We start from the raw sequence: 25,906 nt of genomic DNA on the forward strand, positions 1-25,906 counted from the left end.
AAGGCAGAATTCTCTGCCCACACTGGAGGCTGCCTGGAAGGAAGCAAGGCCAGGGTGGTGAATCATGCAGAGTTAACAGCAGGTAGCCTCTTCCTTGGGTGAATACTTTGGACACACTAGAGTCTTATTTCAGTATTTCTTTCAGTTTACTGCTGAGTTGCGGGATGCAGTTTGGGAATTACTGATGCATGCCCTTATTGTGGGGCTGGAAGGCCATTGTTTATCAACCTGGCATTCAGCATATGTGAGATTTTGGAGGTAGGTGGGTGGCCAGAAATATTTTTTCAAGGGCAGAGGGCTTACTGTTAACACAGTGGCAACAGCTGCATAACTGGTGGCCTTTCAAGATGCCAAAGCCCCCCATAATGCTTCGGAATGACGTTACATAGTTACCTTCGCATTAAGTCACCTGCCCCATGAAAAGGTATTAGAATTTATCCCCCCCAAAAAATCACCAAAATGCCTCCCACATTTCTGCCTGAGAATAGGGAGGCATTTTCAGCTCCCCACTAGAAAAAAAATCCCTTTCATTGCAAGTTTTTATGTTGCATTTCCCTTTTTCACCCTGATGGGTGGTCCCTTGCCTCCAAGTGTGTCTATCTGTCTACATGTTGCTTGCGTTGGCCCTTTCATGGAGTTCCTACCCATGCTATCAGTGACTGACAGCCATCACAACTTCGTGCCCTGCATGGGCTTAAGGCAAATTTGTGTTTACTTGAAGGGGTAAGCTTCAAAGCTAGTTGAGTGGCTGTATACGTATGAGCCAAGACTGCTACACCTGATATTTGGAGACAAGCCATAGATGTTAATAAAACCTTACATTATTAGTTGTTTACAGCTCTGTGGTGTTATAATTTACAACCCAGTTGCAACAGGGCCTAAGAACGGCTACACCAGTAATGCTGCAACCATTGTTTGGAAAAGACAGGAGAAAGGGGGGTTGGGGAGAAAGAAGGAAGAAAGAAAGATGGGCAGACAGATAACTCTAGTAAAGTTAAAAATAATATATCCGATTAAAAATTAAAGTGAGTCTTGTTTCAAGTTAGGGACAATGATAGGCCCTGGATCTGAAAGGATTGAAAGCCACTGCTTTAAGACAAGGGGGGCCCCTTTCTTCTTCCTAGATGATGCTCAGAATGAAGAGGCTAGATTCCGCCTTGTGCTTGTGACTCTTACAGCCTGTGGTGGTTTACATTTACTCAGGAACAAAAGAAGTAAACCAGTGGGACTTGCTCCCACATAAGCGAACCTAGGATTTCACCCTAGTATTTATGCTGTGGTTTTTTTAAATATAGCTTCAATCCCCCTTGCTTTATGCTTTATGCTTTCTACAGTTAACCGACTTCCACAATGTTTTGAGCAAGTGGATGGTAAACCTGCTCATCCACATGGTGCCAGACCACATCACTCATGATACTCTCCCCTTGACTGATGCAGAAGCAGCAAGGCAGGCAGAACAGAAGATGTTGAGCATTTTCAAGCTGGAAGGAGATGCCATGGGCCTGGCTGCAAAGCTGAGCAAGTTCTCCTGTTACATAGTCAGGTATTGCTTATCCTTCTGAATCTTATCTGCTTTATAAGATCTTCCTATCAGGCATGGAAGAAGCCTGTGATGAAATAGCTGTATAGCAAGGACCTTGGGTAAGCACAGGGACATGATAGGGTACATCCAGTGATATCTCTGCCTCTGCCCATACAGTAAGTGGCAATACTAGTATCCGCCTCACAAGGCTGCTAGAGGATGTATTCATTCTCTGTGTCTTATGTAAATATTGTAGGATTAAGCCTCCAAGATTGTTTTTATGGCTAAACAATTTTAGTGCTTCAGCCTGTTCCTCCTTGTGTTGTTGGTATAGCATAGTAGATGCTTTGAATCTCACATCCATTTGATTCTCACTTCTGTGATGAACTGGGTAGCATTAGGCAAGCTCAGCCCTCCATCTGGAAATTAGAGATAACAATCCCAAGAGGGTTGTTGTAAGGATCATATAAGATGTTTTGTTTTAATGTATTTTAAGGTCTGTTTTTATGATGTTTTAAAGTGTTTTTAGCGCTTCTGTTTGCCGCCCTGGGCTCCTGCTGGGAGGAAGGGCGGGATATAAACCAAATAATAAATAAATAAAGATATTGTATATGAAGTACTTCAGAACTCTAAACACGCTCTGTAAATGCTAAATTTGAGCTAGATTATTAAACAAGCCTTCTGTAGGCTCTCCATAATGCCTTACTTCCTGGAACTATTTGTTCATGTATTTGGCAGACTAGTGGCCCAGGGACACTAGACCACCTTAGTGAATTCATCATTGAAATGAGATTTGAAACAAAGATTTTATGGCTTTCAGAAAGTATGTTATTTTTGATCTAAGTTGCCTCACATTCTCCCATGCATTCTCCCATCTCAGGTGAGTATTAAGCTCCTCCTAGTGGTCGGAGGCAGAAAGATGCTGATAAATGTTTTTGTAGTCTTCTAGTCTTCCCTTGGCTCTGTCGCTCAGTTTCTCTTTCTGCCTTCACCAGAGTGATTGCTTGCGTGCTCTCTGCTCCTGTCTACCTGGTTCAGGCCTGTGGTTTTTTTATTTGTTGTTGTTTGTATGTCTAGTTGTCATTTTCCTTCTCTCTCCTTCTAGGGGGGAAAAACAACCTTGTTCCTGTCAAAATGCCTTGTATAATCCTGCCTGTTTTACCTGTGCCTCCTTCTGTGGGGTCTGCTTCCTCACATTCTTCACTATCTGTCCTCTGGCTCTTGCACAATATTTTTAAAACAATTACTGGAGTTATGTGCCATGTACCTAGATCTTGCGTATTTCATCACCCTCAGGCCTCTTCGGACAGTCTTGATATGGACTGACAACATGGCCACCAAGGCTCATATGATTTGCCAGAGAGGCATGAAGTCAAGGAATCTACAAGACAGGGCATCAGTACTTCTCCATTGGGCTGAAAATCACCTGGAGTCCCTTGTGGCTACTTCTCCCTACTTCTAAGAGGAGTAGGCTGATTGGTTGAGTCAGTAACGGCTTCACAATGGAAAATAACAGCTGCATCCAAAAGTATTTAGAAAGCTAGAGGCCTGCTTCGGGAACATTGCAGTGGATCTCTTCGCATCTCGCACCAATTTGCCAGGTAGAAATGTTTTTCTCATCGTATGTAGAACCCACAGCAGAGGCAGTAGACACAATTGGCTCCCCATGGCCTCCTGTACTGCAGTAGACATTTCTTCCATTTCCACTTCTGGCCAGAGTTCTCAGGAAAGTCCGGGACAAAAAAGCGAGGGTCTTATTGGTGGCTCTTTACTGGCCTCACCAGCCCTCCATGGCATCTTTCCCTCTACTATCACAGGGGTGGCTTCATCACCCAGATCCAGCATGGCTAAACCTTCATGCCTGAATATTGAAGGGGATGTCTCATCAACACAGAAATATCAGGATAGGTAGTGGATAACATGATGGCCTCTTGTTGTTGCTGTTGTTAATAATAATAATAATAATAATAATTTATATCCACCCTTCCTCCCAGAAGGAGCCCAGGGTGGTCTACTACTCTCCTCTATGAGGGAAGTGTTTTTGGATTGGTGCACAAGGAGCTACGTACAGCCCAAAAGAGCAGGCATTCAGGATGTCTTGACATTTCTGCAAGCTGACCTGTGCGTGGAACTTAGACTGAATTCACTTTGTCACCAGGCTTCTGCTTTATCCTTGGTACTTTCACCATCACCGGAAAAGCCCATGGGTTCACACCCATCCTTAAAGCGATTCTTACATGGAGCCACCAGTACATCTCTAGTTCAGCATTGCTTCCTATCCTGGGACTTGCATAAAGTTTTAATGGTGCTTCAGAAACCACCTTTTGAGCCCCTGAAAACTGTCTCCCTTTGTTTACTGTCTTTCAAAATCCTTTTCCTAGTGGTTATCGCCTTAGCTCTCAGGGTCTTTGAACTCAACTCTCTCTATATAGACAGACACTTCTGTACCTTTCATAAGGACAGGGTGATTCTACATAGTGTTCCCTCCTATCCTAAAGTTCTGTCCTCTTTCCATTGTCAATAGGAACTTATTCTCCCTTCCTTTTGCCCATCACCCATTCATCCCGCAGAAAAAGCTCTTTGGATGTAAGGAGGGCCCTAAAAGTATATATAACCAGGACACAGCCCTTCCAACAAACTGATACCCTATTTGTCTCTTTCCATCCCACTTCATTGGGAAAGAAAGTTACTAGTTTCACATTGTCATGATGGCTTAAGGCCTGTATAACCCTGGCATACACTTCCTTGAACCTTACTCCTTCAGCAAGGATTATGGCTTACTCCACCAGGGCCAGGGCAACTCTGACTGCGTTTCTTCACATTGCTCCTCTGAGTGAGGTATATTGAGCAGGTATGTGGGCCACTCCTCATTCATTTATTGAGCATTACAGGATTGACTTATATGCATCAACGGAAACGGCTTTTGGGAGAAGAGTGCTATAGCACGTTCTTCCACATCAGTAGGCAGCCCGGCTTCTTTGTTCCTGCTCTACATGAGTCTGCTTTGCTATGGCCCACCTGAGATCATCTTACACACATGGGAGGAGGGACCTTTGGTCTTACTGTGAAACAGTCACGGGAGGGTCCTTTTCTGTTCTTTTTTGCTACTGTTTTCTTGCAGAGAGTACAATGGCAGAGAATGCATGTGGTTAAGTGACAACGGTAATTTCCTGGGTCATTTCTGACTTGTCATTGGGAAACTGGGCGATAGAGCCAAGAGAAGACTTAGAAGTCTACAAAAAACATCAGTCAGGATCTTTCTGCCTTCGAACACTAGGTGGAGCTCAACACCCACCTGAGATCATCTTTACATACAGGTAGAAGACCATTTCACGATAAGACCAAAGGTCCCTTTTCTGTTTGTAAACTTCAAATGAACATGGTAGACACAATAGACAGAACATGACAGAATCTCCTCTCTCAAAGTAGCATTGTTATGACTTAACAATTGTGTAGATTGGATGACATTAGATATTTCCTCAGCTGTTGCAAGGAGATGGTTTCAATGATAACGCGTAAGAAAATGGCTGCTTTAGAACCAAATGCAGAACTTGAATTGCAACAATTGGAGAAGATCAAGGTGAGTAAGACCAAATGTGCTCTCTTGCCTGTGTTTGGTACAGTTCAAATCCATCCTGCTTTTGTAGGTTTTGAAATTATTACCACAAAAGATTAGTCATAGAATAAATAAAATAGTTCCTTTATTTCTGCCACACTACTCCTTTTAAAAAACTTTCAAACACTGAGATGGTCTCTCTTAGGAATGATTATGATGATGAGAAATTTATTAGCCACTGTTCAAAATACAGTATTTTCCCAACGTTAAAACCATATAAAATATGGACAACATAATCACAGTCAAAACAACAGCCAAAAAACATTTCATATCTACATGTCACATAATTATAACAACACTATCTGTGTACATAGCACCTTAATAGAGTGTCACAGGCCCAAGCAGACAGATCCTTGCCCCCAAGAAGTTTGAAACCTAAAATAATTAATGGGGGAAATTAGGAGTAGAAAATGGGGAAGCAGTGAAAACTTGCTTATAGTAGGGATAAGAAGTAAAGGGCTAAATCAAAGGCTTAATAGAGAAGTTGAGTTTTGAAAGCAGAGAGTGAAATGGCGCCGTGTGTATGCCCAGGGTGGGAGCTGTCCTCATAAAGGGCAGCCAGAGAGAATGGGCAGAGTCATGCTAGAAAAGAAGAGACAGGTGTCTGAGAGTGATAGAACTGGAGAAGCAGAAGTCACAGGCAGGAATATGACAAGGGTCAAAATAGGGTGGGGAAAAGCTTTAAAGCACGGGTGGGGAACCTTTTTTAGCCTGCAGGCCACATGCCCTTCTGGGAGTCACGTGCCAGTAGTGGGAGGGACCGGTGGCAAAAATGGACAGAGCAATTAATGCAAAATTTATCTTTGTACAGTAGGTTAGTTTCTATATACACACAGGTTCCACTCTGTCCTCCATCCAGGCAAGCAAGAGGCATTATTTGAATTCAAGGACACGTTCGCACCAGGCAAAACTAAGTAGGGTACAAAACAGGACTGGTGACAGGTATGGCTTGGGAGGGTGTGTGGCCTCGGGAGAATTTGGCTCCTGAGCCTGAGGTTTCCCCATCCCTGGTTTAAAGAAGGACAAAGAATGTGTATGTGACATATAAGGGGATGAAAACTTGAAAGCTAGTCAAGGGATTTGAGGAGGGGCATTATAGGGTCAGAATGACTGCAGAGATCAACAGGAGCTTGTATGTACTCAGCATAAGCTGTTGATCATCTGGGAAGCTTTGAAAACAAAGGATATTGTCCCAAAGGTTTGGTCTGTACAGGGCTGGTCCCATGTTAGAGGGGGTGTGGGCATGATGGCCTCCACCCCACCCAATGCCATCTTCATTACCTCGGAATGCCTTCAGGCCCCAACGTAGTGCCCAGGAGCATTCTAGGGCGATGAAGTCGGCTGCGGCTGGTTCATCTGACATTTCTCAGTGCAGGGCTGAATGCTGCCACTTATCCCCACCACTGACCCTTTCCCTCCCTTTCTAGGCCAGATGGGGATGGGGGACTGTGCTCAGTCCAGAGTTGAGAAGAGAAGTGCTGGGCAAAGTGGCTGCTGCATCAGCCATTGTCATTACCCCAGAATGGCCCTGGACATTATATTGGCCTCAAGGCATTCCGGGGTAATGAAGCTGGCAGTGTTCACCACAGTTGTTTCACCATCACTTCTTTGCTGAGTTATGGGACAAAAAAGAAAATAGCAAGCCAAAACAAAGTACAGGACCAGCAGCTCTCATGGGCTCTCTAGAGCCCCTGTACCCAGGGAGTTGCCTTACCATACCAAGTGCTAGTGCTGTGCCTGGGTCTTCACAAGCATGGTGCCACTGAAAGCCAGGATTTCACAGTTGTCCCTGTGCATCTGTATCAGCAGTGCGGAACCTTTTTCAGTCGAGGGCTCTGTTCCCTTGTGGGCAGCCTTTGAGAGGACTCGCATGTCAGTGATGGGTGGAGCCAGAGGCAAAAGTAGGCAGAGCGATTGAGGTGACTCTTAGGTTTGTAGGCTACATTCTAGCCACACAGAAGCCAGAGGTTTACACACATGCACGCTCATACATTCACGTAGCATATATTTCTTCTCCATCCAGGTAAGCAAGTGGTATTTTCACGTTCAAGGGCACTTGAGAATGAGGAGCGGAGTTGACAAGGGTGTATCCTAGGAAGAGTCCCAAGGGTCAGGCAGAGATGCCTGGAGCCGTTTGGCTCTCTGGCCTGCAGTTCCCCACCCCTGCAGTATGTCGTTCCTGTGTCTCTGTGATCCTTCTCTGTTATACTGTGTCTGACAGCGTATGCATGCCTCTGCATGCTGTAGTAACTGGTCTACTCTTTGCCGTTTGTGGCTAACAAGCTGTAGTCAAGCTTTTTGTCTTCTCGCACATCTTTGTATATTTTGTAAGTTTTCCCCATTTATAATGATGGGGAAATGCAGCATGAGCAATGCAGCACACACTTTTTAAAGCCCAGCCAGTTTTCAATTGTGATTTTTTGCCCAGTGTGAAATTTAAACTGTTCGCACAGATGATCCAGACTCGGCTGTTAATTGCTCAGGAAGCTCCAAGTGCTACCATGGGAAGGTGTTGCTAAGGGAGGGCCTACTGAGAGAAGTTTTAAAAAAGTCTGCAGTTGACCCCAGAAATATAGTAGAAACCATGATGGGACATGGAAAGACCCCAGTGTTTTGTGCTCACTTCTAGGTAGGAAAAGGAAAGGCTGAAAAGTTGTGGTAGTGTCAAGTCAACAATGGCAGCAAGGCAGGATAAGAGTCTCATGCGTCAGTGGGTTATTTTGGTGATAAGAAATAGAGTTATTTCACAGAAACTATATTGAAAAAGAGATGTGCTGGCTGAAGGCTTGTAGTAGGTTTTGGGTGGTTTCAGGCTAAGTGGGAAGATAAAAGCAGACTGTGGCTGGGTTTGGGAAGTTGCAAGTAGGGATGCACATAGTCTATTTTGTTATCTGCTAATTATTTTTAAAAATGTATTTTAAAATATATTTTATCTCAAAATTAGCATTTGAATACTTTTCTTGATCTGAGGACTGGAACAGAACATTTAGTATATGTGAAAGCCGGCATGATTTGGTGGAAAGGTGGGAAACAGATTTAACAAATAAGTTCCAATTTTCAAATTTGAAAGGTGTGGATCAGGTCAATTCATTTCAGAATTCACAGAGATTGACTTCCATAAGCATCCTTAGTTGGAAGTGGATGAGGTATTTTGGAGCACTGAGCCATTAAAGGTTGTATTTCTGATGGAATGGTGCTGTCTGGAGGAGTTGGATTAGTACAGGCTTGGTGATAGTGATAGAGAATTGGTGTCAAGTGGGAGCCAGATGTGGCTTCAGATTTTTGTAGGTCCTTAATCATTGGCCCTCTTAATCTCCATTGTGACAATGGTACCTCTGAGAATGTAAAAAGTGTTTTTCGTTATTGTTATGAACGCAACCAGTCACAAAACATCAGCTGGGGCAAGGCGTTTTCCAGCCAAAGGCTGCTACTACCTAGGTAGCAAATACATAGACCTCTAGATTACACTGAAGATTCCTACTACAGGTGTGAATGAGATATCATAGTATGCAGTTACAGGGAAGGTGGTGGCTGGGATTAATAGTGGACCCCTCAAAAATCCCAGACCCAAGTAAAGCCCAACTCACTGCCCATTTGGTGGGAAGCAGAAATGTTAGGGAGGAGGAGGTACAAGCTTAGAAGAGCATTCTTCTAAACATAGTTCAATATAAGGAGCTCTGTTTGAGCCCTCTGTAAGAGTACCACAGAGCAATAAATTAATTTTCTTTTTCTTTTGGTGATTGGCTGCTTCTCTCTTTTCTATACAGACAGAGTGCCTGGATTGGATTGAGACCTGCAACCTTCTGCTGTCTCAGATGAAGACCACTCCCACCAGCTTAATCAGCCAAGAAGAACTAGTCAGGTTATTTGGATCAGAGGTATTGAAATAATTAATCTTTGATGCAATTGGTGGTGGTGATTTTAACTTTAACTTTTTAAATGATGAGAATGTTTTTTATATTAAGACGACATTATTTGGCCCAGACTTCCACCCCTACATCTAGGGTTGCCAATTCATAACCTGGACAAATGTTTTAAGTTTCAAATGATCAATTAATGTGGGAGATGACGTAGCTGTGGCTCCTCCACTTGTTCATCGCCTGTTCCTTGTAGCCACTTTCCTCCCCCCCCCTCCACAGTAACAAGTGGGACTCCCTGTTTGTTTTACCACAGATGGGAGAGGAGGATGGATGAAACAAGGAGGTGAGGAGTGTGTGAGGGAAACTGGCTGTAATTTTAAAGTTCAGTCCCCTCTTTCTGGGCTGTGATTTGGCAATTCTATCTCTGCCCCTTTTCCATAGATATAAAGTAAGATCTGTCTCAGCTGTGTTCATCAGTGTGTCCAGGGTGTTCCTGAATCTTCCACCCATCCCCATACTGAAAGAGGATGTGGGCTCAGGCAGATGAACATGTTAATGAATGAATACTATAGCCAGCGTGGATTTTTCACATTCCCCCATGCCATTCTGATGCTTCCCATTTATTTTATTTTTATTCATTAAACTTATAGACCGCCCCATAGCCGAAGCTCTCTGGGCGGTTCACAAGACAAGAAATTCTACAGCAGGCACATGTAGCCTCCCAACCAAATTTAAACCAAAACTGTCCCTGGCCACATCCACACCAGGCCTTTATTTCACTTTGGACAGTCGTGGCTTCTCTCAAAGAATCCTGGGAAGTGTAGTTACTGAAGCTCATTTCAAAACAAAACCTTGCAAAACTTATAGTCCTGAACTCAGAAACGCTTGCCTAACAACCCTCTCAATTTTCATGGCGATACACAAAGACAGAAAGAATGAGAGTTCAAAGTCTAAAGAGAGGGGGAAAAAAAACCAGACACCTTTTGGACTTTTTTCTCTGAGTTCTCATAATATGTTGAAATTCATTAAAAATCAGCCATGTTCACAGAGTACCTGGAATCCTGTTACTGACGTTGCACCATACTCTGACCTTCATCTTCTGCAGTTTAAAAGTTTTTAAAAATGCCTGGCTGATTTTTAATTAATTTAAGAAATTTTGGCTGGAACCCTATGATAATGTTGGGCATGCTCAGTAAGAACCAACTGTCAGTGTTCTAAAAGCCAGACCCACAGCTGCTGGGCTTGCCTAATCAGGGGGCCACACCCACCTTTATTTCACTTTAGACAGTCATGGCTTCCCCCAAATAATCCTGGGAAGTATAGTTTGTGATGGGTGCTGAGAGGAGACTCCTATTCCCCTGACAGAGCTCCAGTGGCCAGAGTGGTTTAACAGTCAGCCACTCTGACTGAAGGTCTGTGAGGGGGACAGGGTGTCTCCTAGCAACTCTCAGCACCCTTCAGTAACTACACTTCCCAGGATTCTTTGAGAGAAGCCATGACTGTCCAAAGTGAAATAAAGGCCTGGTGTGGATGTGGCCAGGGACAGCTTTAGTTTAAATTTGGTTGGGAGGCTACATGTGCCTGCTGTAGAATAAAAAGGTGGGGGAAACACTGAAAAGCTATGATACTGTTCACAGTGTTTCCTTTTGGAAAGGAAAGGGGCTTCCCCTCTGCCCAGTGCCCACCCACGCACCCATTCTCCTCCCCTCCTCCTCCTCTCCCAGCTCCTCCCCTTGATCAGTGTTGGACTATGACCTGGGAGACCAGGGTTTGAATCCCCACACAGCCATGAAGCTCACTGGGTGACCTTGGGCCAGTCACTGCCTCTCAGCCTCAGAGGAAGGCAATGGTAAAACCACTTCTGAATACTGTTTACCATAAAAACCCTATTCATAGGGTCGCCATAAGTTGGGGTAGACTTGAAGGCAGTCCATTTCCATTTTCAAACATGATTGCACAGAAATAAATCCCACTGAACTCAAAAATTATGCAACTGGTCAAACCCACCTCCCTTCTCCCTCCTATTCCCTCCCTCTTGCCCCTTCAATCCTCTCATTCCCCCTCCTCCTCCCCATGGTCAGTTTTACCTATCTTAAGCATGATTGCATTGAACTCAATAAGCATGCAAATGATCAAACCTGCCCTCCCTTGTCCCTCCCTTTGCCCCTCCCCATCCCCTGTGGTCAATTTCACCTATCCTAAGCATGATTGCAGCGGAGTAAATCCCACTGAACTCAATAAGCATGCAAATGATCTATCCATTCTCAGCAAGCTTGCACAGGATTCCATTTCTTACCTCCCAGATTAAAAAGCAGAAAAATTCACTAAAAGGCAAAAAAACCTTGCAGTTTAAGAACGTACCTATAGCCCACAGATATTTCTATCAAACTTTAAATAGCAGGGAAATTGGGCAGCTATAGTGAATGCACCAGGGGAGCAGGATACCTGAACTCCTCTCTGAGATATTGTACTGCCCTACAAATTTGTCAAAATGCAAACACAATTTGGGTTGGTCTTTCACAGTCCAATCCACTTCCTGTGTAGCTTGGAAGAATTTGGTAACATGTGCCTCAGCATATGGTGAGTGGTGGCTACACCTGCAATCAGCCCAAATAATAGAAAAAAGACATGTGCTGTGCTGATCTTGTTTTAGCAGGGATGAAGCAACATTATTAAGACAGTTTACATAGTTCAAATGGTCACTTTAAATATGTCTGATTTATGTTGCAATTTTAGTGTAGTTTCCTATAGGAAATCATTTTCTTTTACTTCTGTTTCTGTGAATATGTGAAGTACAGCAACACTTTGCAAAATTTACACTAAAAAACTCCAAACATAATTGTGGAATAATGGCACTGACTATTCTGCAGAATAGTCTACAGTGGACATCAGGAGTGTCTCAGTTTGCACAAGATAAAACAGTGGGAGGTGAAATATGTTCTAGCAAAATTCTACGTGTGCTCTATGTTTTTAATTGATGATGCCTACCTTTCCTTAAGTGAAGTGGTTTAAGCATAGCAGGTTGAAAACATGTATCTTGGGCAGGCTAAGTTTGTTTTTTTCCAACAGCTAGAGTAATTGCTTAAGTAGCAACATATTGTAATCAGTCTGATTTTACATCAAACTGCAGTTTCAGATTCAATTGTTAATGCACCCAAAATAGAAAGAACATAACCTCCAATTTGAAACACAAAAGGCTGTCTTCACCATCATATGACACTGACCAATAAAAAGGCTTTGAAATTAATAAAAATAAGTTTGACACAGGTTTCTAGAATGAATAATGAGAGAAATAACATATTCTGTATTAGATTCTCTGTAGAAATAGTAACACAGGAATGAAGCAAAGTAAGAAGAACACCAACAAACATACAAAAATGTAATTCTCCATCTTTGGAGATGGCAGGTGTTGCCACCACTCACCATATGCTCAGAGGCACATGTTAACAAATTCTTCCAAGCTACACAGGAAGTGGATTGGACTGTGAAAGACCAACCCAAATTGTGTTTGCATTTTGTAGGGCAGTACAATATCTCAGAGAGGAGGTCTGTGGTATTATATTATTACCCTTAAATATGAAGGGGTAAGAAGTTAACCTTAATAATTACCTATTATTACTTTTGTTCATTTCATATTTTGTTGTTGTTGCTTTATTTTGTAATGCTTCTATGTAATCGAATTGGAACATTTTGTATGTTTACTTTATCTTGAATAAATTTTTTAAAAAGAAATATCTGTTGGCTGTAGGTACCTTCTTAAACCGCAAGGTTTTTTGCCTATTAGTGAATAAATACTAGTACGTCTTGTCATTATGATAAAGAGGATATACACAGACGGGTAGAGGGCTTGTACATTGTATGTTTCATAATTTGTTTATTTCTTCCTCATCTTTTGATCCAAAATGTTCCCTAGGGCATCTAATTAGTCACCAGTCAAGTCCAAATAAGTAAGCTGGTCAGAGGAAGTAAATTTTACAAAATAATATTTTAATCTCCTAAAAACCAGACACTCCTAAAACTGCCCCCGCTTCTGGTGCAGAGCAAGATCTCAGAGCGAGAATTTTACTAACACATTTTTTGGTACTTCACAGGTGCTTCAGCCAAAACGACAACTGCCTCCTCCCCCGGAACATGATATGAGGAGCATCTCCACTACAGAAGAAGCTGAGGAAGGTAAAAAAGGCAAAGCAGCTGTGGAGGATACAAAAGATAAAGAAACAGTGGGAAAGGAGCAAGTGCTAGGAACAGAGGTGAGTGTCTCCATCAGAAAATCTTCCTCCTTTTTGAGTTTCTTTTTTTTTTAACCAGGGCGCTCTGTATGCTGAATGGTTGTGTGTTTATTGCCGAAAGGAAAAACTGGTATCTGGCACGTGATTTCACGTCATGAAACTTGAAATTTGCAGTTTTAAAAATGTAAGAAATATGTTACCTGCCCTCATTACTCCAGAGAAAAATTTGGAGTTTTGTTGTGGACAGAAAAAAGACTCATAAACATACTGTCAGCTCTTCACTGAGACAGCAGTGTCGATGGGGGTGCAGGCAGGGCTGGAGATTCCTTGGTAATTGCCAGGCCGTAAGTCCTCAGCCGGCAGCTTGGCTATAAATCTGCCAGGCTAGCAAGGAGGAAGCAAGATAAGGGCAGAGGCCGTTCAAAGCTTACGTGCCCAGCCAGGAGTCCAGAAGAGACATCAGTGAAGGTCCGGGTCTAGTTTGCCGAGAGATCAGTCCAAGTCAAGGTTCAGGGTATAGGAAGACACACAGTGGTCACACCTGACATTGTAGTCAGCAACAAGCTGAAGCCAAGGTTTGACTTTTAAGGAGCAGGTTTGTCAGCAGGTGTGAGCCCTCAGCGTTTTGGCCTTAAGTGGACAGGCCTGCCTCTTCTGCCTGACCTTCTGCAGGTGAGGGGGGAGTCTCCTGTTCACTGGCTGTGTCTGGCGGAAGGGCTTCAGCTGTGTCTGGGGTGCTCTGCAGCTGAGGGGGAGAAGGAGCTGGTTCTCAGGGGTTTTCTCCATTTCTCCTTCTGGGTCTGCTGCTCCTGGGTCTGCTGCTGTTACTCCCAAGTCATCCTCGTCTGCTGAGTCCTCTGACGGGGCCATGACAGTGAGATTGGCTAAGACGGAAACAGTGACACTTGAAGGAAAGCCGAGGTCCAAGTTCCCACATCCAAGCACACTTCACAGCCATGCTTTGCCATTACAGCTGAACAGAGGCAAGGGCCGGGAAGCTCCAAAATTCCCCAATGGGACATAGGAGCTGTAAAACTGCCTCCCATGGCCTCATCATGTGTGTGTCATACCTGATGGCGGAGAGTAGGGTTGCCCTTTTTTCTGGCTCAGTTTTGTTTCTTTTTGCAGCAATACTTGGCTTTTAGTTGCTGCTGTCAAGTGCTAAGCCTAAAGGTCTCAATCGCCTGGCACAGAGTCACCGTTTTGGTCTCAGTTGTGGATATAGCTGCCGAACTACTCAACTGCCTCGGTCCTTGAGCCAGGACGACTGAGTAAATGACTCCCAACGGCATCGCTCACAGGGTTCATTGGAACACGCAAGCCCACTCACCACTGAAAGGTGACGATCCAGCGAGGGGAGTAATGGTACCAGGAATGGTGCCATTGTGCTCACACTGCTGCTGGTAATGTCTGAAGGAGGCATTACATGGATGTGCCGGTCCATGACTAGGGGCTTCTGGATTTCACAGTCCTGCCCCGGTCGCGATTCGCCGATCGCCATGGGACTTTTGGTTTGGTTTGGTTTGCTTGGAAGACGCCTGTGCGTGAATTTGTTTTATGTGGGGAGATTGGTACACGATGATCAACACACAATCTTGACAAAAAAAGGCTTTGATCCAGTGGCGATTGGAAGTCTTGTATCTGCTGCAGCCTTCATCCGCATTCACAGCTGTTGTAACATACACATTGTTATCCTTCACCTGTTCTGCTGTTGACGACTTTCTTGGATCGTTCTTTGTCTGGTTCCTTTCCCTTGACCTTACTGCCATGGGTGACCCTGCTGGGAGTAAATGACTCCCAACGGCATCGCTCACAGGGTTCATTGGAACACGCAAGCCCACTCACCACTGAAAGGTGACGATCCAGCGAGGGGAGTAATGGTACCAGGAATGGTGCCATTGTGCTCACACTGCTGCTGGTAATGTCTGAAGGAGGCATTACATGGATGCAGATTACATGAAGGATTATATAGATGAGGCTGTCAACTTGTTATTTTTCATATAAATACTTCCCATATGATAAGTTTCCTTTAAACATTATCAGGAGCAGTGGGAGATGCATTGGCTGCATCATCACTGCTAGACATGTATGAACGGATCATTTAATGCTTTGCATAACCCTTTGTCCCCTTCTGTGACATATATTTCTTATTATTTTGATCATGATATCCACCGCCACCCTCTGTTATCCCTTACTGAAAAATTGCAAAAGCTTTGAAAAAATTGAGGAAAGAAATACTAATAAATCCTGGTCACTGAACAGATTCAGGATTCTTCTGGTGCAGAATGTAGGCAGGGCTGTGTGTAGGGATGGGTGAAAATTCCACTGAATTTGGATTTAAAACTGGATTTCTCAATGGTCCACATATTTTCTGTCTTTGTGGAGCAATCCTGTTGGCTCCAAACTTCAGCAGCTTTCTCCTGACACCAGATTTCCCTCCCAAAACATTTTCTTTTATTCATTTTACAGCACAGCAATACAAACCCCTCTCTCTCTGCCACCCCCCCTCCATTCAGATAATCCAAGCTTCAAGCAGAAGGAAGCAAGCCAAGTCTTGCCCATGTTATGGACTCGGGGCTTGCTGAGGAGGGGGTGGGGAAGCATTGAAAGCTGCTTTTTTCCTTTTCTTTTTGGAGACTGGAACATCCAATTTCTGCTTGCTAACATGCAAACTGACCTGCCTCAAACACAGAAGAGGAGGAGAAGGCAGAGCTGCTTTCCTTTATCAGTATTTCCTTTCAAATTGTTGGTATGCTCTTTCCTAAATATTGATACTTTATTTCATTTATTGATATTTCCCATCAAAATATCAATGTTTTGAAAGAAAATATTTATATTAATATCAATATTTTGGGGAGGAAAAAATTGCACCGGTAAAAGCAGTGGATAATGAACTTGAATCAATATTGCCTGTTAGGTTGACGGAATGCTTTCGAAGTAGCACCAGCCAATAGATACCATTCGTAGCTCTGTGTGATGCAACAAATGAAAGCCTCGCTGTAGGTACTGATACAAAGGAGAGGCAACTCCTTTCTTTAGTTGTTGGTCACAGAGTCTGTTTCTACCTGAAACAGAAACCTAACATCTATGGTAGGAAGTTATATCAGTTTTATACCACATTATCTGTCATACCCTTCCCCAAAGCATCATGGGAATTGTAGTTTGCAGAAGTGTTGGGAATTTCCTTATAGAGAAGCATATTTAAATATGTACAGTGGATAAACCCAGATTGTGCACACTTCTGAAAAGCAATAATCCACAGCTAATGCTGATTCTCCAGCATAAGAGAACAGTTCTAGAACTGAAGCACATGAGGTTCTCCTGCAATGTGTCTGTGAACATCGTTCCCCAATTGAGAGTTTAGGTCTTACGTAGAATATGAAAATTTGTGAAGATTGTGTTGATCATCATTGCACTTGGATATCAAATCTGAGCCTCTTCAGCAAGGAGTTTCTTTGATGAAGAATCGACAAACATTACATTACCTGCTCCTTCCCTTTTCCTTGCAGGAACAAGCACTTGTGCCCAGTACCAGTACTGGTAAGCAGGCTGAAAGCGCTGAGATCGTTTACCCAGTCAGATATATTGGTGACGATTCTAATGTGCATGTCAAATCTATGAAAGCGGAAGAAATCACAGTGTCAGGGGTATGTATATATGAATCTTCTCCCTACCTGAAACAAGGCGAGGCAGCTGCTTTAGGGGACAGATCCTGAGTGCCATTCAGGGTGGTACAATGGGAGGATAGACAGATCTGACCTCTGAAGCACAAGCCCCATTGAAACGCATGGCATCTAAGAGCACAGTGGTCAGTTTTTTACAGGAGAGTTTCTCAGGGGATTATGCGTTGTATTCATTATCAGAGCAGTGCCATTCAGATTTTTTCAGCTCAGACACTAAAATATCTTGGGCCAGCTGAACTCTTTAAGCAAATAATCCTTTCTTTCTCAGAAGCAGAGCAACTGCAGCCATATATCTGCTTCTAATCCTGTGCCTCTCTAAATAAATCAGTGTAAGATGAAATAAAATCACTCTTATAAAGAGTAAATAAATCACTCTTATTCTAGAGGGACTTGTATGCCAGTCAGTGGACCACTAAATTCTCGAAAAAGGAATTTGAGATGCTGGCTTCACTGGAAATTCTGGAAGAGCGGCTCATGTAAGTACTAGTACCGTAGAGAAAAGAAGAATGGATGTGAGTATTCTTGTGCAGATTATAGCTTGCAGGCCATCTTGAACTGGTGGCCTATGGGATTGTAGGTGGGGATTCAGCATGTGTGCTGCACAGCTGTTAGAATCTACATATTTCATTTTTAGACAAAAATAGTGATGTGTGAGTTCTCACATTGCTTTGAAGTGCTAGGAACATATTCTGTAGGTTTTAAATATATAATAAGGTGTAGATTTTTGTATAGATTGTAGTAATACTGACTGTTAGAAACATTCTAGGGGTGAAGATTCAAGGGAAAATGTGTTGTTCACAGTAGGAAGTGATCAGCTGGAGTAAACTAGAGTAATTGGGTCCAGATAAAACTGAAGTTCTGTGAAAATGAAAAAAGGGTGTGTTTTATACAGAGCTTTCATAGGTAAGCCCTTTACATTGCCAAGTACAAACTAAAGTTTCCGTGCACACACAGAAGTCAAGGTCTCTGCAGCAATTTTTCCTGATTCCTGGTAACCCTACCAAATTTGAGTCTGGGTGTGGTATAAAGTTTGCTGACAGTATCAGGAGTACTGAGAGATTCACAAATGAATGTTGCTGTTGTGGAGCCTAAGATAGCTACATGCCTTACATCTCTTAGGCCTTTATTGCTAGGTAGTACCAACTTTATTATAGAGCAGGGATGGCTAGCCTAATGCCTTCCAGATGTCACTGGTGTCAAAGATTGCCCCCTGGGGTCTTTGCTTCTGAGAACAGTCCCAACTTCCTGGGCAGCAGCGTCACTAGCGGGAGTGCGGGGGGGGCGGACCTCCGGTGCATGCCCTCCCACCAGGTGTGTGGATGGGGGTGGCGTGTGCGCGCACACACACACTCACCACGCGCTCCGGGCTGGCGGTGGGAGGCCTGTCCCGGCTTCACCGCCAGCAAGCGGGCACCTGCTTTTGGTCTCGCCCGCCCGCCACCAAGGAGGAGTTGGCGCGGGGCAATGGCACAGGGCGGGGTGGCTCTGGGTGTCACCCCCCTCAGGGTGCCACCCAGGTGCGGTTCGCACACTCCACACCCCAGTAGTGACGCCCCTGTTCCTGGGCCCCTGCTTCCCGGGCAAACTCTCACCTTCCCAGGGCCAAGTTACACCCAACACCAACCCTGGGGCCACCCCTTTTTAGTAGCTTTCCACTCTGAGTCAGGGGGAACTCGGAGCACTACCTTAAATCCCAGAGCAGACCTGTTAAACTCTTTGCTCTGGAGTACTAATTAACCATCAGTAGTCTATAGCTTTGTGGTCAAGAACTGGATATAGAATCATTAACTCCAGGTAATACACACCAAATAGAGAAGGTAGTTTATTTAAAAAGAAAAGAAAGATACAGGAGGAAGAGACCATCGCCCAAGGGAAGGAGAGGCTGCTGCTGTGCTGCTGCTGCTGCTGTGGGACCACCACCTCCACCACCCTTCCCTGTGGGACTTCTGTCTGGCAGGACCAGGCCCCAGGTACCCAGCCAGCTAGGACTGATTTTCACCACCTGTCCCTCTTTGGAGGGATACATAAGCCGGCTGGCTGAGGTGGCCTGGGAGACCCAGTGCCTGCAGGAAGAAGAGACCATCGCCCAAGGGAAGGAGAGGCTGCTGCTGCTGCTGCTGCTGCTGTGGGACCACCACCTCCACCGCCTTTCCCTGTAGGACTTCTGCCTGGCAGGACCAGGCCCCAGGTACCCAGCCAGCTTGGACTGATTTTCACCACCTGTCCCTCTTTGGAGGGATACATAAGCCGGCTGGCTGAGGTGGCCTGGGAGACCCAGTGCCTGCAGAAAGAAGAGACCATCGCCCCAAGGGAAGGAGAGGCTGCTGCTGCTGCTGCTGCTGCTGCTGCTGCTGCAGTGTATTTGTATTTGTGTGGTTGTGTCAGCCGTGTGTGAGTGTGTGTGTCTGTATGAGTGGATGTTATGAGTGAATGTGTATTTTTTATTTATAAATGTGGAATGTGAGGTGTGTGTGGCAGGAATTTTATGTGTGAATGTATGAATGTGTAGTGGTTGTGATTTATTTTATACTTTATTAGTGCTGTTGCAATCTGATGTAACCCTCCCATTGATTGAGGGAGTGGCTGTCTGTTGCCAGAGCGACGGGTTATTACGGAGGTGGGCCTCCGTTTTTTATTTTGTTTAGGGTGAGTGGCCTGTCCATTAAGCGGACAGGGATAGGGGCATGTGTAAATCGGGGGGGGTTATGACAGAGAGGGAGGGGGGCCAAGCTATACCAAGACTGGGCGGCAGGTGCTGGGTTGATGCTGGGGGCAGACCATGTCAGTCTAGAGGAACAAGAGATAGATGTGTGATATCCATCCCTTGTTCCGGGTCTGCCCAAATCCAGAAGACAACTGGGAGACGCAGGATTCCTACCGACCTTCGACTGTTGTTGTGTAATGCCAGGTCTGTGTCACAAAAAACATCTATCATCCATGATATGATTTTGGATGAATGCGCAGACCTGGTGTGTGTCACGGAAACTTGGCTGGACGAGGCCTCAGCTCCCATTCTTGAGGCCATGTGTCCGCCAGGTTTCCGCTATGCACAGCAGCCGAGGGCGGGAAGGCGGGGAGGGGGTGTGGCAGTCATTTATCGGGAATCTTTGGTTTTTACCAGACCTCCGCTCCTGAGGACCAAGTTTGTCGATTGCATGTACTGGAGGTTGGGCCCGAAGGGCAGTTTAGGGATCCTGCTTGTGTACCGCCCGCCCCGCAACACAGCAGACTCCCTGGCCGAGGTGCTGGAGGTGGTCTCGGATGTGCGAGCGTTGTCCCCAGAGCTGTTAATTCTCGGGGACTTCAACGTACATGCTGAGGCCACTCTCACTGGAGCCCCTCGGGATTTCCTGGAAACCATGGCTTCCTGGGAACTGCACCTTAGTAATACTGAGCCCACCCACGTAGCCGGTCATGCTCTCGACCTTGTATTTGTCCTGAGAGAGGAGGGAAGTGTTCTGAAGTTGGGGGCTATTTCTTCTACCCCTGTGTCATGGTCAGATCACTGTCTGGTGAATATAGTCTTCTCGATGCCACACGCCCTCCGCAGGGGTAAAGGACCTATTAGAATGGTCCGCCCCAGGCACATGATGGATCCAGATGGATTCCTGACTGCGCTTGGGGAATTGGAACCTGCTGAAGGTCGCTTGGTTGAAACCCTGGTGATGGAGTGGAATGAGGGGATCACCAGGGCATTGGACCGGGTTGCCCCGAAACGTCCTCTCCCCCTGAACAGAACTCAGATAGCACCATGGTATACACCCCGGTTGCATAATCTGAGGCGGGAGGTGAGACGACTAGAACGCCGGTGGCGGAAATCTCGCTCCGAAGGTGCTCGAACACAGGTCAGAGCAGCAGTAGCTGCCTACCAGGTTGGCAGTAAAGGCGACAAAGAAGGAGTTCTTTGCTGCCTCTATTGCATCCGCAGAGTGCTGTCGCAGGAGGTTGTTCCAAGTGGTCCGAAGCCTGGTCGGTCCAGTTGCTCAGGAACCCTTGGAGCATTCTAAGACCTCCTGTGACAAATTGGCAAAGCACTTTGCTGATAAAATCGAACACCTAAGGAGCTCGATTCCGTACGCCGTGGATGCAGTGAATGAACCAGAGTTGACCACTTGCAATCCGGTCCAGTGGGATCGGTTTCAGCCTCTCCCTTCTGAGGAAGTTGACAAGGTGCTTTCATCTGTGAAGCCTACCACTTGTCTGATTGATCCTTGCCCATCATGGCTCCTTGTGAATTGCAAGGAGAAACTGGGCGAAGGGATTAGGGCGGTGGTAAATGCATCCTTAGCGGAGGGTGTAATGCCACTGGCCCTCAAGGAGGCAATTATAAAGCCTGTCTTAAAGAAGTCCTCCTTGGATCCCCAAGTTTTGAACAACTTTCGCCCAGTTTCGAATTTGCCATTTTTGGGCAAGATCATTGAGCGAGTGGTAGCTGACCAGTTGTCAGCACACTTGGATGAAATGGATTATCTGGATCCATACCAATCGGGTTTCAGGACTGGACATGGAACTGAAACAGCCTTGGTCGCTCTGGTGGATGATATGAGGAGGGCATTAGATAGGGGAGAATTCACCTTTCTTGTCCTCCTGGATCTTTCAGCGGCTTTTGCTACCGTTGACCACGGTATCCTGTTGGATCGCCTGGAAGGACTGGGAATAGGAGGCACTGTTCTACAGTGGTTCCGTTCCTTTTTGTCTGACAGGCATCAACAGGTAGCATTGGGAGATGAGGTTTCAGACCCTTGGCCTCTCACTTGTGGAGTGCCACAGGGTTCTATCCTCTCTCCCATGCTATTCAACATCTATATGAAGCCGCTGGGATCCATCATCAGGAGATTTGGGCTGTGGTGTCACCAATATGCAGATGACACTCAGCTCTATCTCTCATTTAAGTCCTCACCAGAGTTGGCTGTGGAGACCATGTCCAAGTGCCTGGAATCCGTGAGTGGATGGATGGGAAGGAACAGGCTGAAGCCAAATCCTGACAAGACCAAGGTGCTGCTTGTGGGAGACAGAGGAAGGTTGGGTCCTGTTGACCTGAGGTTTAATGGGGTACAATTACCCCTGAAGGACCAGGTCCGCAGCCTTGGGGTTGTTCTTGATTCCAGGCTGTCCATGGAGGCTCAGATTTCGGCAGTGAGCTGGGCAGCCTGGTACCAATTACACCTCATACGTAGGCTGCAACCCTACCTCCCTGTTCATCAGCTCCCACTGGTAGTACATGCCCTGGTCACCTCTCGATTAGACTACTGCAATGCGCTCTACGTGGGGTTACCCTTGAAAACGGTCTGGAAACTTCAACTGGTACTGAATGCGGCGGCTCGTTTACTTACAAACAGTCGTCGCCGTGATCATATTACGCCAGTATTATTCAATCTACACTGGCTTCCAGTAGTTTTCCGGACCCAATTCAAGGTGTTGGTGTTAACCTTTAAATCCCTATACGGTTTCGGCCCAGTTTATCTGAAGGAGCACCTCCAGCATCACCAATTATGCCGCCCGACAAGATCAGCCACGCAGGGCCTTCTCTCAATCCCACCAACAAAAGCAGCTAGGTTGGTGGGGACTAGAGAGAGGGCTTTTTCGGTGGCGGCCCCCACTCTCTGGAATTCCCTCCCATTCGATCTTCGGCATGCCCCTTCCCTGGATACCTTCCGCCGAGCCTTAAACACGTGGCTGTTTGGACAGGCCTTTGGGACCGCCGGGATGGGCTAATTACATACTGAATGCCCGTTATTGTGTACTGTATATGTTGTTATTTTTGTTACTGTTGATTATATTGTATTTTATTGTAATTATTGTATTTTATTGTATTTTATTGAAATTTAATATGTACGTCGCCTAGAGTGGCTTCGGCCAGATAGGCGACCTAAAAATTAAATTTACATTTACGTGTAAAAAAGAGAGCAGCATTACTTTCCTTTAAAGCCAATTACCCTCAACTGGGCTGAGTAAGAGATGCATTTACATAACACTGTGAGAGATTCAAAACAGACAAAGAGAATAACAAAGCTTATCTATCCTAGCTAATACTCATAGTCTGATAGCTTGGTTCCCAAAGGCTTTTACTGAAATTCATAGACGAATCGAGATAGATGAAAGGGGGGAAAGTAACTGAAGGATCACCTTCATCTTATGGGGTTTAGCTGGCAAGGGGGGGGGCCAATTAGCCATCCTAGGCGCCCCTTCTGTGATCACCTTCTTTGAAGATAAGGAGGCTAGACAGTCACACCAAGCGGTCCCTGATCTGCAGTACCAAAACTCCTGAGTTTGATCTCAGGAAGCAGATAAGAGATAACAGATAAGGCTCAGCTGCATCTTCTTGACATTAGCAATTTGCAGCTGTCTGGCACTAAACACTTGTGTTTCCCCCGCACAGAGTATCCCGGAGGTCTTTCAACAAATCCCCCAGAATTCTCTCTGGTTGAGCCATTTTAGCTCGACCAAACTTAGCCCAACCTTAGCTAATCTTGACAACTGGATTTCCATCATCCCTGACCATTGGCCTTGACTCCAACAGCTGGAGGGGCACAGGTTAGCTATCCCTGTTACAGAACCTAACAGCCCATGAAGGGCTACATCAAATATGGTTTTGCTCCCCCTGCAAATCTTTTCTGGAGAACAAAGCAAAATCCTCACATACAGAAGTTTGGCCGTTCTGCTTTAAATGACAACTAATCAGAGACAGCTCTGCCATGAGGTAAAGTGAAGCAGACACCATTTTGAACATCAAAACTGGTCTCGGCCCAGTTTATCTGAAGGAGCGCCTCCAGTACCACAAATTAAGCCGCCCAACCAGATCAGCCACACAGGGCCTTCTCTCAGTCCCACCAACGAAAACAGCTAGGTTGGTAGGGACTAGAGAGAGGGCATTTTCAGTGGCGGCCCCCACTCTCTGGAACTCCCTCCCATTCGATCTTCGCCATGCCGCTTCCCTGGATACATTCCGCCGGGCCTTAAAAACTTGGCTTTTTGGACAGGCCTTCAGGAATTCCGGGGAGGGCTAACTTTTTTGGGATATTTTATTATCTATTGATCACCCTAACTGATTTCATGCTGCTGTGATTAATGATCGTACTGATTTTATTGTATTTTATCTGTATTGTATTGTAATTTACTGAATTTTAGTTTGTACGTCGCCTAGAGTGGCTTCGGCCAGGTAGGCGACACAAAAATTAAATTTATTATTATTATTATTATTATCATTCAGAGTGGGATAAGGCAGATCTGTCCATGAGATGCAGTCCTCTGAGATATTCTCCTGTGCAACTGCCATTGAAAGGAATGTGTGTTTCAAAGAGTCCTGGTGTGCCCCATTTCAGTTTTTTTACAGGCTGAACTAGAAGTGCAGGGTAATTGGGTGTATCTTAAGCATAGCTTTGACCCATTCACAAACACAGTGCAGGGGAAGGGGAGTTAAACCTGCCTTCTCCCCTGCTTCCCTTCTCTGTGCTCCCCTGCTTTATGCACTTTTTTCCTTTAATGGGGCAAATATACCAGAAGTGAGATGGGCAGGGAGAAGACTGTTTAAATCCGCAGAACACCACAAGGTAAGGTGGGAGAGGATTCACTCCCCAGTCAGACATGCTTTTTTGTATAAGAAATTGGCCCCAACCCCTGCTTCATTTGTGTATGTCTAGTTTGACTCTACCTTAGATAATGAAATGTCTTATGCTGGCCCTGGTTGCCTCCTCCAATTTTAATTTCTGACTGGTTATTTCCCCACCAAGTGCAGGAGGCCAGCCAGTCTGGGGAAGGCCCCCCTCCAGGGCTTGGAGGCAGTCTCCAAATGTTATCCTTCTGAGGAGGCTAGGCTGCCCCCTCAAGCTCCAATCCAGTTTCCTGACTAGTAGTGTGAGATAGATCCCAGATTGGCTCTTGAGAGGCTGTCATCGAAGAAGAAGAAGAAGAAGAAAGGGGTGTGTGTGATTTTTTTTTTTAAAAGGTGGAGCAAGTCAGTGCCATGCTGCACAGAGCAACTGATGGCGTTAGTTTCCCTTTTGGATCTCCAATTGTCTTGGCTGACATACAGAGGGGCAATGCTGTGGCCCATCTTTCCTTCCTTCACTCCTTCTGGTCTCAGGAACTCTGTGGGTTATCAGTGTTGGTAGCTGAAGTGAAAGGAGAAAAGTGACACGAAGAGAATGGAGATAAGTGATGCCTCCTCCCACTCTTCACTAGCTTTAAACCCTTACAGTGAGCAAACAGCAGCTGCCCCCCCCTCACCTCAGCACCATGGCCACAGAGGTCCAGCACTGTGGAGATGGTGATTTCACCCTAGCTTTCCAGTGGCAGTGTGAGCGAGCTGGGGGTCATGCAGAGAGACTTCCCTGACTGGGGTAAGTGGGGCTACATGGTCCAGGGAGAGGCCTGCCTCCCTTTCTTCCCCCTCTTCACTGTCCTTGGGGGAGGAGAGACTGGTACATTTGTTGAGGACAGCCCTGAGGACAAGAAAAAAGGGCAGGAACACAGCAAGCAGCGGTCCCAACAGTTCATTTAGGAGCAGCTCCCTCAAGAGAAGGGATTGCCGTACACACTCTGACTTGCACTCTAAAAGGGGCAGCAGAGGCCGAAGTAAGAGGGACAGAACCCCATCAAGGTCCCAATCTTCCTATTCCGCTGGGTGTTGGTCCTCCTTCCAAGATGGTGCTGGTAGGAGGCAGAGAAGCAAGAGAGTGAGGAACTACACTTCTGAGGGGACATCCTCCCCTGGGGCCATACGAAGAGCAGGACCTCACTTAAGGGGATTCTGGGACATAGCAGACCTCAAGAAGGCATTCAAGATCCTTCTCTACTTTAAGTTCATATTCCCACATAGGTAGAGAGAAGGGAGAAGTCTTGAGAGAGAGATGCAAGGAATCAAAGTCTCAGAATAGTCTTTTGCAGCATGAAACTTTCAGTACGCTCATTTGTAGAGCATTGGCCTCTAGCAGCTCATTCAACAGAGCCCTGATCCACAGTCTTTAGGAGGCAAGCCCAAACCGGTGGGTGCTGTG

General features: G+C 45.5%; 1 protein-coding gene across 3 annotated transcripts in view; it reads left to right on the top strand.

The window, feature by feature from the left end:
- The window catches only part of AXDND1 (axonemal dynein light chain domain containing 1), a 92,176-nt gene that overhangs the window by 63,526 nt on the left and 2,744 nt on the right, over positions 1-25,906 (top strand). For all 3 annotated transcript variants that reach the window (XM_061634227.1, XM_061634228.1, XM_061634229.1), the window contains 6 exons: positions 1,335-1,543; positions 5,006-5,102; positions 8,906-9,016; positions 13,090-13,248; positions 16,737-16,874; positions 17,295-17,386. In XM_061634227.1, coding sequence (XP_061490211.1) covers positions 1,335-1,543; positions 5,006-5,102; positions 8,906-9,016; positions 13,090-13,248; positions 16,737-16,874; positions 17,295-17,386 — 806 coding nt within the window. The remainder of the gene's footprint in view (positions 1-1,334; positions 1,544-5,005; positions 5,103-8,905; positions 9,017-13,089; positions 13,249-16,736; positions 16,875-17,294; positions 17,387-25,906) is intronic.

The sequence above is a fragment of the Rhineura floridana genome, chromosome 6 (assembly GCF_030035675.1).
Source record: "Rhineura floridana isolate rRhiFlo1 chromosome 6, rRhiFlo1.hap2, whole genome shotgun sequence".
In the NCBI taxonomy this organism is placed as follows: domain Eukaryota; kingdom Metazoa; phylum Chordata; class Lepidosauria; order Squamata; family Rhineuridae; genus Rhineura; species Rhineura floridana.